General features: G+C 43.4%; 1 protein-coding gene across 1 annotated transcript; it reads right to left on the reverse strand.

Moving 5' to 3' along the window:
- Nucleotides 1-6,411: 6,411 nt before the first annotated feature.
- Nucleotides 6,412-12,852, reverse strand: eef1e1 (eukaryotic translation elongation factor 1 epsilon 1). Its single transcript, XM_068709701.1, has 4 exons — nt 12,741-12,852; nt 11,752-11,949; nt 9,320-9,415; nt 6,412-8,232 (listed from the first exon to the last, which is right to left on the reverse strand). Exons 1-4 carry the CDS (start codon nt 12,822-12,824, stop codon nt 8,089-8,091), a joined length of 522 nt encoding a protein of 173 aa, XP_068565802.1. The 5' UTR covers nt 12,825-12,852; the 3' UTR covers nt 6,412-8,088.
- Nucleotides 12,853-13,901: the final 1,049 nt, after the last annotated feature.

The raw sequence follows: 13,901 nt of genomic DNA on the forward strand, positions 1-13,901 counted from the left end.
TCCCTCTGGGTCACTAACTCTAGGCAGGATCTGAACCTTTTAATATAATAATTATCTTTATGACATTTGAACTTAATCAGTAATGCGTATTTATCCTTCTACCATGCCATTCAGTGACTGGCAACTTGGATTTGAGGGTTTCAATCGAAGCCCCTGGCCCTTCACTTTGACAACAAGGCCCGCTGGCTATTGTACTGTACACAGAGGCTGTAATTCATTTCATGGGACACAGTCAGTGAAAATAAAAGCGGCCCTTAACAGCACACACTGTGAATTGGAGAATAAGCTTGTCTTTAACCTTTCAGCGATATGTTTGTCTTCTGCTTATCCATGCCTGTCACTGGGAAACACACACATGCCGGCATGCTCAACACACTCAATCCACCCTTAAGCTGAGGGTTTATGACATGCAATACATTTCAACTGAATTATACTTTATTATGTATTAAATTGAATTCATTTACAACGGTTTGTGTTGCTGCACCTGCTGGAGCTATTCATGAAGACCTTGAATTAACTTTGATGGACAAGAAACACAGAGATGTTTCAGAGCTGAATATAAAGGAAAACTTCCTTTCTGCAACTCAATACAAACATTCGGTCACACTTTACAAAACGGCATACAAATTGTGAGTAGTTACTAAGGAAAGAGTGAAAAATGACTCAGGAATGACCTTAATTGATTGTTAATCTGAATAATTCAAAATTATTAAATTACAACTTTTGCAACACATGGGTTAAAGACGCCTCTCATTCTTTGAGAATTGTTTTTTAATTCAATAATAAATACTGAAAATTGTCCATGCAAAACTGTGTATTGCATATTTATCATAAAGGAATACTTTATACCTCCACTAAGTCACAATGACCCAGGTCAGCTTTTCTGTTGGATATCATGTGTATATCTCTACATGCTGTCTGTTTGTGTGTGTGAGACTCAGGGAGAGCAAAAAAAGCAGCCATTTGAACAGACTCTTGGTCTGGAGCCGTGTTGGCATGTGTGCTCGTGTGTGTGTGTGTGTGTGTGTGTGTGTGTGTGTGTGTGTGTGTGTGTGTGTGTGTGTTGGTGGGGCACTGTGTCTGCCAGATTGTAGCTTCATGCCCTTAGTCCAGTAGATAACCAGTCAGCAGTGAAGCCACCCTCGTAATACACACACACACACACACCCACACCCACCCACACCCACCCACACACACACACACACACACACACACACACACACACACACACACACAAAGAAGAACAGTAAAATGTGTGTTTCTGCTTCCTAATCACGTCCCCTCAAGATCAATTAATTAAAGGACTGTTATCCTATAACTCACTATAGCTCATAATGGATGATGTACTGACTGCACGATACTGGATAGCCATTATTCATATTCATACTATAATATATTATTTTACTGTTGTTTCGGGTTCGATTCCCGGTCTGGGCAGGGCCTTTCTGTATGGAGTTTGCATGTTCTGCTATATGCCAAATCTAATATGCGAAACATAAAAATCAGATTTCCATAGTGGATCGGGTGAGACCAGAGTTATCAGCTAAATGGAAATATGGATTAATCCCTGCCAAAGGCAAACCGGTGACTCTTGAGGGAGAGTTTACATTTAAATTACTGGAACTTAAGCGCTTCCCTGAATTGTCTTCAGGTGGACTTTCCTCTTTCCCTCTCTCTTTGGAGTAAAGTAAAATCTTTTGTTTTCATGGTGAAAGTATTGTGCCAGGTCATTCCTTACAGCATTCCTCTGTGTCCGCTGTAACCATACATCCATGTCCTCATTAAAAATAACTAGCTGGTTTTCACACAAGAATAATATAGTCAGGAGGGGTGGGGGGGGGGGGGGGGGGGGGGGGGTGGGGGGGGGTGGGGGCATTAAGTTAACAACTCATATTCAAAGTTAATGATATGAAGCCTTGTTTATGTTCCTTGTTCGTTGTCATCAGCCCCTTGTTTTTTTAAAATTTTTATTCATTAGGGAAATGAGATGGCGTTACAAAGAGAAAGTGCTCTGCATTTAACTCCAGGTTTAAATAAATTAGTCATCTCAAATTAAAACCAAACTGTTATAATAAAAAAGGACGGTCCTGGTGACGTATGCAGATGAGTTCGAGAAATATGCAAATAGGGAGACTGTTGCCGTTCTTTTTTCCCATGGAGGTCAAATTACAGTAAATGGCCGAGGGCAGTGCTCTCTGCTCTCTGCCCACCCAGGAGTCTGTCTATTAGCTCCTCTACACCCCCCCTCCAAATATCCTCTATGCTTATATTTCAAATGCCATCCTCCCTGCGCTGCACTCTCTCTTTTTTTTCCTCAAAGTACACCCCCTGTCACAGGGTTTCAGCTGCAATTACTTTTAGTATCACTTCTCAGTGAGAAGTCAACTTCCCTGGAGGCTTCCTATCAGAACCTATTACAGCAGGGGGGCAGGCTGAAGTTAAGTGGCATGACCTGTGGGTTGGATGGAGCAGGAGAGGGGGGATAAATGTATAGCTAATTTGTGGAACATTTGAATAAAGGGACAAGGATTGTGACAGGACCACACGATGGGACGGCTCGGCAAATGAGAAGTCACTTCAAGGCCAAGAGTACCGAATCATGGAATCAGTTTGGGAGAATTATGCAACTCAGAAAAAAAAAATATACATATATAATTTTTTTTTACATTTTCCAACTACTGCTACAAGCCAGTTTTTTTGAACTCATTCAGCTGAGTGGGTTGACTCACTTCTTGGCTTCTTTTTTTTTTTTTTTTTACCTCCTTCACCCCCAATTCACCTCTTACCCCCAGGCCAAAACCATAACCCCATGAATGACCACACACACACGCAGACAGAAAAATGCGAAGAAGCTGCAGCTGAGGTAGATCAGCAGAAGGGGTGAGGAGCAATTGAGGCGGCTAATTCAACAACAGTTATCCGTGTGTGTGTGTGAGAGAGAGAGAGAGAGAGAGCGAGAGAGAGAGAGAGAGAGAGAGAGAAAGAGAGAGAGACTTAAGGTGCAATCTTGTGCAATCTCCTTGCCCCGGGTCACACATATGTACTTTAGCACCAACGTGCCGAATCAGCCACCCATCTCTCTGATTGATGAGCTGAGTAGTTGCATCTCGTAAAACTCTGGTCTGGCTGCACACCTGGGATCCTTATGCAATCCAAGGTGAGGCTGTGTCTCGCAAGAGATAGAGAGAGATAGAGGAAATAAAAACAATCTCGGAACTTCTCTTGGCATAAATACATACATATGGTAAACTGGTATTTGCAGATTCACAACAGTGGTACAAAACCCTTTGAGGAAAGCAATCACACAGATGTCCAATTCAGTTGTTAAAACAATGAAGTACTTTTCCCACAGATGGTGAAGAAAGAAAGGATCATCAGCATATACATCCATAGGACCATGAGATAGGTGTGCGCTAGCTAATCTAATCAAAAAGTTGGAGGAGAATTCTATTTTATTTTCTAAGCAATATAGCTGTGTTTACATTATTTGATTTAGTTTGTGGGAAGATCCAACGTGTCAATACTGAATATGGGACTGTTCCCTGCTATATTCGATTCAGTACAATCTTAGCTAGCTGTGTGTTCCTGAAAGGTGAGAATAAAACATTTTTTAACATACCTCGTGTTATTTTCATTCCCATCAAAACGTGTTGGAGAAAACACAAGCAGCCCATGTCTGGGTCCCCACCTGGTATCTATGTAGCCGCCGTAGCTCCTACTTGTCGTGGAAGTACGTTTTCGATTTTTGACGCACATCAGCTAGCTTCAGATCCTCCATCAGTATTAAACAAATTAAACAAATTCACAACATCGGACACAAATTGGGTTATAATTTCTGCCTTTGTTGTCTCTTCCGAATAAGTTTGGCTAACCTGGGGTTTTGTTTACAACCTGTATGATTGTCAGCAGTATTCTTCTTGTCACTGCATTTACAGATTTTCTCCTTTATTATCCGCATTACTAAAGCTGTCAATTCATCCCTTTACATGACAGACGTTTTATTAATGCTCCGTCAGAAGTATAAGAGGAAGGCCTGGCATTCAAGACTCAGTTTGATACTGCTCTTTCTTAGCATCAATCAATACCTTCTACACTAACACTACCCCATATGTTTAGACTGTGATAACACACATTGCATCAGAAAAAAATAAAATCACTCACAACTGAGAATTGTGTGTATTTGCTCATAAGATACATTCTTATGAAGCTTGCCTTTTGAAGAACTTTACTGTAAGAGCATGTTAAGAAAAACACATGCCCCCCCCCCATCCCTCCCTCCTCCCTATGTGTCCGTCAGAGCTGCATCCATTGCTCATACACTCATGTAATTGCAATAGACAATCAGATGCCATCTTTATGGGCGCATGGTACAACTGTCACAAAGTGTAAGGCCGCAATAAAGCGCGGCCGATAAGTCCTGTCAAAAGAGCTTACGATGCGCTAACGCTGCCCTCACCGCCACGCGGCGTTGATTGTTCCACTGAATCAGTCAGCGAGGGACGAGGAGGCCTGTTCCTAGCAGATGTCACGACCAATGCGCCTCCTTCTCCCTGATGTTGTTAATAAGGATTAATGAAGGGTGGTGGCGGCTGCACGGTTGTTTGTTGTTGCGTGGGTGGATCGGAGGTTGTCTTTCTGATGCAGTTGGTAAACTCAAGGTGACAAAGGTGTTGGGAGACGATGAGGAGGTGGCATGGGTGAAAGCTGAACGCTTGACTCGTTTGAAAACACTGACGCCTGCTTGAGGTGAACCCTGCAGCAGCATGGTCCCAAAGGTTCTGAGTCCACCTCACCAACATCTTTACACTCGACATTGTAGTGTTACCAGGGGGCTCTTTCACAAGTATTTCATGGCATTTTCAAGCTTCTATTTGAAAGTGGAGGAAAACAGTGGGAGGTGACATGCAACAAGGGTCCTTGGCTGAACTTAAATCCCAATGATGTATCCCGATGTAGTATCCTGCCCATTTCGTCTGGGTTGTAGGAGTCAATGATAAAAACCTACCAAAGTGTAATATTCTTAAAGAAGTTTTCGCAGCTTTTTCCACCTCTATGATCTGCTCTGTGTGAGAGAGTGAGGCGTCAGCGTCACTCCCTGCCACAGCTCCACGGTGAGAGACGAAGTCATCAGCAGATACCGATGATCATCGCACCTTATCGACCTTTGACCTCCCTCTCACCAGGCGGTGAGGGGGAAGTCAAAGGTTGGTACGCCGCTGTGGGGCGGGACACAGTTGGTAAAATGGGAGGGTCCTGAGCGTACCCATTTAGGGCCACCCCTGCGGAGTGTTGCTCCTCTCGCCTTCAGAAGTTGGTGGGAAGGTCGCCTCTAATTGGTGCCTGTGTCCTGGTTACCTGCTGTGGCCTCATCACTGCGTGTGGCTTTGACTGCTCTCAGGTTTGATCAGGAAGGAACCGGACTGCGTGAGACCGTACCACACCAGCATTTTGAGATGAGTTTCAAGATGACTATTCATCTCTGTATATTTTATAGTTGGAATCATTTTCAAGCACTTTGAAAAATGTCTTGTTGGAATACAATAAATAAACTAGAACACTCAGCAGATTTAACAGGAGCTGATGAGTTTTGAAGCATTGCTTGAATAAAAAGGAATTTCAAGGAAGGAATGTTTAGCTGCGACCCTTTTTATCACTTTATTTGAGTGTCGGTCCATTTGCCATAATTCTTTTCAGTTTACTTTAAATCTTTTGAGTTTTGCAAATTCGAATCTCTTCCATGTTTGTTTTAATCCTCCATATTTAAACCTCTTGAAGGATATTTTTGGTTGTGCATAAACGGGCAGGACGATCCGATCGACTCGTGACACTCAAAAAGTACTCCCGATTTAATGAAAATATTGTCAAATTCAACAGCATTCAAAAGCAAACCGAGTGAATGTATTAATGCGAAAGTTATTGAAAGTATCTGTTTTATGGGCTTCAGTTGTACTTAACTAACAGTGGAAGAATACAAATCGTTTTTAATGGGGACATTTTTTATAATTATTTTGCAAGAAAAAAAAGTGGTCACATAAATCTTTAAAAAGTCATTTTTAACCTTGTTTGGTCTGTAACCATGGCAACACCACAAATACAAGTGAATAAAGAACAATTTGTCCAGCTGCAACTTCTGTGGGCCGAGCTTCATTAGAATATGAAACCGTCTGATGCCGCACATTCAAAACCAAATGTTAACATAACCGAGCGGACAATGGCTTCTTTAACGGAGGACCGCGCCATAAAGGGCCCCAACTAGTCACAAGGCTGAGCTCAAATGACTGCAAGCTGTTTTTATCCTTCCCATCTTCACATGCAAACACACAGCACTGAACTCTTGTCTTCTGGCTGGTTTACGGAAAACAGAAAAATTTGAAAAAATACACACCGACAAATAAGCAAAGAGGTCAGGGGTCCCGAGCTGCGTATCTTTTTGATTTTATTGGCAGAGAATGAACACAAAGACATGTAGCTCCTGTTTGGATGGAGGAAAGTAAAAACGTAGCTGAAAGCATGTTAAGAGAAGACAGTAAAGTCTAGTATTATAAAGATTTAGAATAGAGCTGTCCTATTTTTTCTTTTAAAATATGATTTAATTTCCTACAGTTCTTTGTCTACTTATTAGCTTCATAATGTTAATTTACAGGATCTGCAGCCACGACGAGACCTGTTAATGGTGCTAATAGCAAACATCCAGCCAGCAGCAGTAAGGCTTTCGGAGGCACGGATCATTGTTCACATGTCACAAAAAGATCCCTCGGCCTCTGGGTGCTCTTTTTCCTCTCTCTGTGGCCTGCCTCCCTCCCCGCCTCCCTCCCTCGCCGCCTCCCTTCGTCCTTCTCTCTCAAGCAGCCCCGTGGGAGCGCGAGGGTTGAAATGACACACAGTGGCTGACTGTCGCCCAGGGGCCTGGGTTCTGGCCTTGGCTGGCTGGATCTGTGTGGCAGCTGGTGAGCCCGCTGCCCTCTCTCTGGCCTGCAGCATCAACAGTGGTGGTAGTGGGACTGATTGGAGCCTCACTCTGATCTCTGACTCTGGGGCTGACGCTCAACTGCTCACTGCTGCCCACACGACTGGTGGTGAGGAAGTGGATGCAATCAGGAACACACACACACACACACACACACACACACACACACACACACACACACAACTGTCCAGTCCAATGGCTGAGAGTTGCATGTGAAAAACATAAAATCCTAAGAAAACAAACAAAAACGCCACAGTCATATTCGGGATGAGAGCTGAGAGACCACGATAATCATCAGGGCAGAAAGATGGCAGCATGACTGTGGTCATTATGGGGTCATGATGGTGAACCAGCGACCACATGCATTTGGATAAACTGTTGCTGAAAATGCATTCATGTGGCCTAAAGGAAGCTGCTTGCACTAAAAGACACAATGTACTGCCAGATATCTCTGAAGGCTTCTTTTAATACTTGTAATCGCATGTTCATAGTTTAGATCAGACAAAACAAATCCCCATTCAAACACCATTAATAAATAGAAACCTGCACAGCCTTCCCTTCGAAAGCAACCAAACAAACATGGACTTCCAAGTCACGGACAAAGTCAAAATTACCAACAAAAAGCATAAAAGTGCAAATTAATTGTCTCACATTTTCGCTCCCTAGAAACTGAATAAGGGTTAAGACACCAAACTTCTTATGAAACGTGTTGAGTGAGTTAAAAGTCAACAGCGAATGGCACTGGGCAGTGAAATTATTAAAAACAGACATTTTTGATTTTAAATATGAGCTGAACTTGATTTTATTAGTTAGCAATCCTTTAATGGAGTTTCAGTACCAATAAAACTGGTTTTGTTTTTGCTCTTTACTGATTTTCCTGGTTAAACATATAGTGTAGATGATCCAAATAGCAAACAGGCAGAGTTAAGACATGTCTCCAGGACAGAACATAAAAGGCAGAAATCATGATGTGAACAACAGGAATAAAAATCTTGGGTAATCATGACTATGTGAAAACGTAATGATGATTATGTGACAGACTTTTAGCCCAGGTCCGCTCCAAAAGACAGATGAGATTGTGACGAGTCAGGCTACGTTGGGGGGGGGGGGGGTGTCAGGTCTCAGTGGTGTTTGCTGGAGTAAATTTTGTTCCTGAGCACGACTACGGGGGGAAGGGGGTGCCGGATGCCCGGGTAGTGCTGAATGTGGTCGAACCATCGTGTCACGTTCACATACTGCTCCTTCTCCTGGACGGCCAAGTCCACCTGAGTGAGAGAGGAGAGGTTGTTTTATCTTATAGGGTCAGACATATTCCCCTGTTATTTGTCAATCAGGTGGCAAACTACAATAAATTAACACTAATAACAGAACAAATCAGGATGTCCTTGGGAAAAAAAAATAAAAAATCGTATTAGACGCGTGCCTTTTCATTATCTCATTAACTGGAATGTGGCCATTCGCCACACAGACAACAATCCTGCCTAAAAGCATTCTGGCATCAGTCAGGTTTAATGTTCGTGTCATGTTGGTCTCCATGAATTGAACATCAGGACGAGCGGTGGTTCAGGGTTGGGCTAGCTGACCCTTGTCCCCGAGGTTAAAAACCACACTGATTGCGAACTAAAGTGACGCTCTTCTGCCCGGTGGCGGGGGGAGAGAAGGGGGGGGGGGGGGCAACCTTCCATCTCCGCCACAACCACTGACATCCCTCAACATGTGATCTCTCCCTCCCCTCCGTCTCGTTCCGTCTTCCCCGTTTCGGAACTCGCTTTCTTTCAATACTGGAAGGCATAACAAACTTACTTGTCCCTGGTCTGAGGCTAAAGACATCACTTTGTGCCACATCGCTTTAGTTCTCTGAGGAGAAGTGAGAATGTGTTTATAACCCAGTGTGTTCATTGCCAACTTATTCTTGATGCCCTTTGGCCAAATGACTGGTCTAATTGTGTGCTACGCACTGTGACAAATTGCTTATTAAAGTTGTGGTTTGATTGAAGTGAGCGCTGATGGGGAGCGAAAGGGACGGACGGACGGAGTCCTTGGAAAACGGTGGTGCGAATAGTACAGAGACAACCCAATCACATGTAGTAATGTGCAATCCCACACAACTTTGGAAAACTTCCATTCCAAAAAGTCCAAGTTTTTTCTGTCTTTATTTGTCTGTGTCAGTCACTAGTTACAAAAAGCTTCACGCGTGTCCTAGTAGTGCACCTAAATGAGCAACAGTTCATCTGAATACTCATTGAGTGGAACGCTTCACTACTTTCCTTTTAACTAATTGGCTATTAGGTTAAAATGATTTTTTTTAAAGTCAGGTGCGGAAGTGAAAAAAAAAAAAAAAAGGTAACTCACTATGAGCGGATGGATTCCATAGAACATGAAGGTGTCGGCTAAGGTGAACCGGTTGCCAGCCATGAAGACCTTGTCCTGCAGGTAGAGGTTGAGGTCCTGCAGGAAAAAAATACAAGCAAATTAGGTCAACTTATGCAGCGTGGCATGTATGAATACATTATACATTCTGTATTTCACTAAACACTGTTGTAGAGTTTTTTGTGTTTTGCTGAAAAACTAAGCTAAGCAGTACGCAGGTCTGTAAAATAAGACTTTGATGTCATTTCTTTATTCTTTACTAAATGTCACTCTCTTGATGGACGCTACAGACCTAAAGGGGGCGTGTATGACAGCAGGTTTGTTAACCTACATATCTGTGGGTGCGTGATGTACACGAGTCTGGATCCTAGCTTGCTTGCGTGTGTGTGTGTGTGTGTGTGTGTGTGTGTGTCTGTCTGCTTGCTGTGCTATGTGGGTAAGAATAATACGTAACCTGAGGGGGTTTAGCATCTCTCCCCATGACTGGCGACTTAGCACAGATGCTGTGCAAAACAGGCTATTTGTTTACTTCGCTACCAAATGACTTCAACTCTCGCTCGCAGATCTAATGAAGCTGTCCTAAACTTGGGCGTCGCGATGTGTGTTTCTCAGTCCAACGTCTGTGTGTGTGTGTGTGTGTGTGTGTGTGTGTGTGTGCGCAGAGTCGTGCATGGAAGTGCTGGTCCCAGGGGAAGGGACCATCTTTAGCACTTGTACATTGTGCGAAGGGAACACGCCACGCACACGGAGCATCTTGGGGGCAAATGGAGTTATTGTGCGGCAAGAGTGGGCGATGCCAAACAAGGCATGAAGACGGCAGACTTCCTCCCCTTCCACAATCGGATCCTTGCTTTTCTTAGCCTACAGCCATGGAGCTGAAGCCCAGTGGAGCATCAGAGAGGAGAGGCAGCCCCCCCCCCCCCCCCCCCCCCACACACACACACACACACCCAGCACACATGGAGCTCCGAACCTGGGTGCCTCTCTACCTGCCCCCACTGAAACTGTGCACACCTATTAGTGCATTAGGATAAAACCTAAGCTGTGTTTGTGACAGAGTTTAGTCAAAGTGCTACTGTACAACAACAGAGTTGGGGGCAAACACTTTGAGAAATTCAAGACAATATGAAAAACTGTGATAGAAAGTGTCTTTTGGATTGTTTTTTTCCACCCTTTGGGTACGTCATGCGCAGGCCAGAAAAGCGCAGCTGTTCCTTTTTTACATCTGATGGAAATGGAGCTAATAAATAGCTGAGATTAGGGAATTCACAGAACACAACTGTCGAGTGGCCTACTGTTGATGGATCAGAACTTTCAGAATGAAATCCTGAATACTATTTAACGCTTGAGGAAAATCTCAAAATAAATTCATTATATTTTCTATATCTTTCACATTAATGGTGCAAAGACAAATAGCAGTCAGAAGTCAGAAATCAAGCATATAATGCAGTACACAGAGCTCAGGACAAGTGGGGGAACTGACCCGGGTGTAATTGCTTGTATGAAAGAGCATTTGCTTCATAAAACCAGAGTTTTATGAACATACTCCTGTGGCGGCAGGAAGTCACTCAGCACTAGGCTAACTGGTTTAAGGTGGGGTGACAGACATTCCCCCAATATTCAGCTATCCTTGGGTTCAGGGCCAAATTGGCCTTCGGTGTTTATCATCACATTACATGAGTGACAAGACGTTCGCTTCAGAAACACGTCTCAGCTTGAAAAAAAAACTATGAGTTTCTTATTTGCATCCTGGGGTGAGAAAGTTTAAGAAGTCTTGCTGTTGACAGTTGTTTTTTTCTTATCTCCGGATAATTTAATGGGAGATGACTAGGACAGGGGGCCACCGGGCAGACACCAGAACTGAGCTGCTCAGGGCGACTTCCTTCTGTAAGTGGCACCATTAAAATATTTAAGAGGCCTGTCCAGATAACACGCTGCCGCACAGCATGACTCCTCAGCCATGCCACAACAGTGTGTCACGCTGAGAAGTGCGCACACACACACACACACACACACACACACACACACACACACACACACACACACACACAGACAAAACACACACTTTCATGCTGACATGACAGTGCCAAGAGGCGACCAGCGTCCTGCAGACCAGTGGCTGCCGATCCATTTCACGCTGACTGGCGTCAGGCACATTAAGGCTGTGTGGGGGCCATGTCACTGAAGGGCCATACATCAGTCTGTGTTCCTGTCGCTTGCACTTTAACAAGACACACACACACACACACATACACACACACGCGCGCGCAGTGGCCTAGCTGGTGGACAGACAGAGAGAGAGGGAATGTGAGAGAAACTGGGATGCTGTGGTGCCTCTCAAAGGAAAATGGGAATTATTTCAATAATTTTCCTCTTCTGACAATCATAAAATCATTGAAGATCCTCTTCTTTACCTTCAGGATGGTCTTGACGTCTTCCCTGGTGCAGCCATCCAGCTTGGTGACTCTGTACTCCAGCCACTGCTGCACCACAGCCCTGCTCTCTGCACAGTCTCCCAGCAGCTCCGGGCGCTTGGCCTCTCTCACCAGGTGACAGGCGACCGTCACCAAGCCCACCAGCGGAGGACCATTGATGTTCTGTAGCACGGGTACCTGCATGGAGAGACACAGCGAGATGGGGGTGACGGTGGCGAGAAAAAGGGAATTCTATTTGATTTGAATTAAACTCAGACACCAGCTGCGTCTTAAAGAACATGTTTCTTCAGTTCCAAAAAAATGCACCGTTGCTACCTTTATATATATTCATGAATATAACTGTTTGGCTCTGAGGGAGCGTTTAAGATGCTTGGCTTATCAATTTATACTTGATAAATCAAACTAATTAAATGAGGTTGAGTATTTAGGTTAATATGCAGATTAGTTCTCAGTGGAGTTATCCAAAAATAAGTGCTTGCAACATGTTCCATTCATATTAGGCTGCGTTTACTTCCAGCAAAGCGGACTTGAAGATGCACTTTGAGTTGTGACTTTCTCTCTGTCTTTAACTCATCAATACGGTTCAATTAATTTTACAGTGCTACTCCGTAAAGCGAATTTAAAGCAGGCATGACGTCCCACTCTTCTCTCACTTTACTTCAATTGACGGGCATGCGCACATCATGGGGCTATTTTCATTGTGCTGATGTAGAAATAAAGACGTCTGGCATCTAATGTTGCTGCCTGGATTTCATGTATAACCGATGAAAAAGATAATTGACAATAAACTGATAACACAAGGTTGATATGCCACGAACATGCCTGTATTTTCAACACACATGACTCGCTTGTTAGCATTGTCTAGCTAGCTGCTGTGTCCTATTTACGATAGAGTACAAGCTTCCTATGAAATGAAACAGCGTTTTAGCGCCTAAAGTTGATTCCGCATAGAAGTACGGTCATGTCACCTTTTTGTCCCCCTGTGTACTGTATTTGTTCGGCTTTTTTAATCCTAAATATTTCTCCAGCGACGATAGCTCCCGTAAAGCCATGTTTCTGACTATCGGAGGGGCAGTGCAGTGTGCGCGTGTGACCCGATTGGGTAAAATTCTCAACTCCCGCCCACTATAGTTTGACTGACTGTAGAGTTAACCAATTAAACAGAGCTTGCCAATCCGTTGCGTCAGTGAATGAGCAGTCATCAAAAATAAAATAAAATAAAATAAAATAAAATAAAATAAAATAAAATAAAATAAAATAAAATAAAATAAAATAAAATAAAATAAAATAAACAGTAGGTGAACTAGAATTGTAGAAATTTAAATCAGAAATGTACCACTATTAAGGAAATACATCTCTTCCCTATACATTTAAATATTGTAAAGAAAAACTTTTCTAGCCATCTGTAGTGATTTGATCTGCTAGACTGATGTGATTTATGAGTATGTTGGACCACATACCAAAAGAAACTGCAAGTACTTATTTGATTTAATAACGAACACACCCCATCAGCGCAGCATGCTGTTACTGGATATGAGCATATCCCAGCATTCCATAGGTGGGCTCAACTCTGAAATCCAAACCTCCTCAGCAGCGTGGGATGATCTGATCAAAAACGAGTGTTACACAATGCTGCCCGTTCATAGTAACATGCCTTTTTTTCTTTTGCAGAACTTCTTCACAAGGATTTGTGGTTGAATGGAATCAAAATGACAGTGGAAGGTCTGGAGTTTCAGTCAGAAGTCCTGCAGAAAAGTGTCCCTGTCCTGTCTGTCTGTCTCTGCAGTGTGTCCTGGCTGTGACATTGTGTGTGTCCTGTCTGTTTGCATTTGCACCATGCTTCTACGATTTCTCCATAATGAAATGTCACCTGTCAGTCAAAATTGGACTTATTAAGTATATACTGTCCAAGTGTGTGATTACATACGTGTGTGTGTGTGTGTGTGTGTGTGTGTGTGTGATACCATAGAGAGTGACAGCAGGGCTGAGGTGTCACACCACAAGCTTTCTTTGCATCCCCAGCAGTCCCACTTTGTAACAGCTCACCTGGATGACAAGGCTCGAGGTGATGTCAGCCACTGCAGCAATACAAATGAAATTCATATTTTTTCTCTGGATTTTTATTGACG

This window comes from Cebidichthys violaceus, unplaced genomic scaffold, assembly GCF_023349555.1.
Source record: "Cebidichthys violaceus isolate CVI_PGR_0920_01 unplaced genomic scaffold, fCebVio1.0.p SCAF_15, whole genome shotgun sequence".
NCBI lineage: Eukaryota > Metazoa > Chordata > Actinopteri > Perciformes > Stichaeidae > Cebidichthys > Cebidichthys violaceus.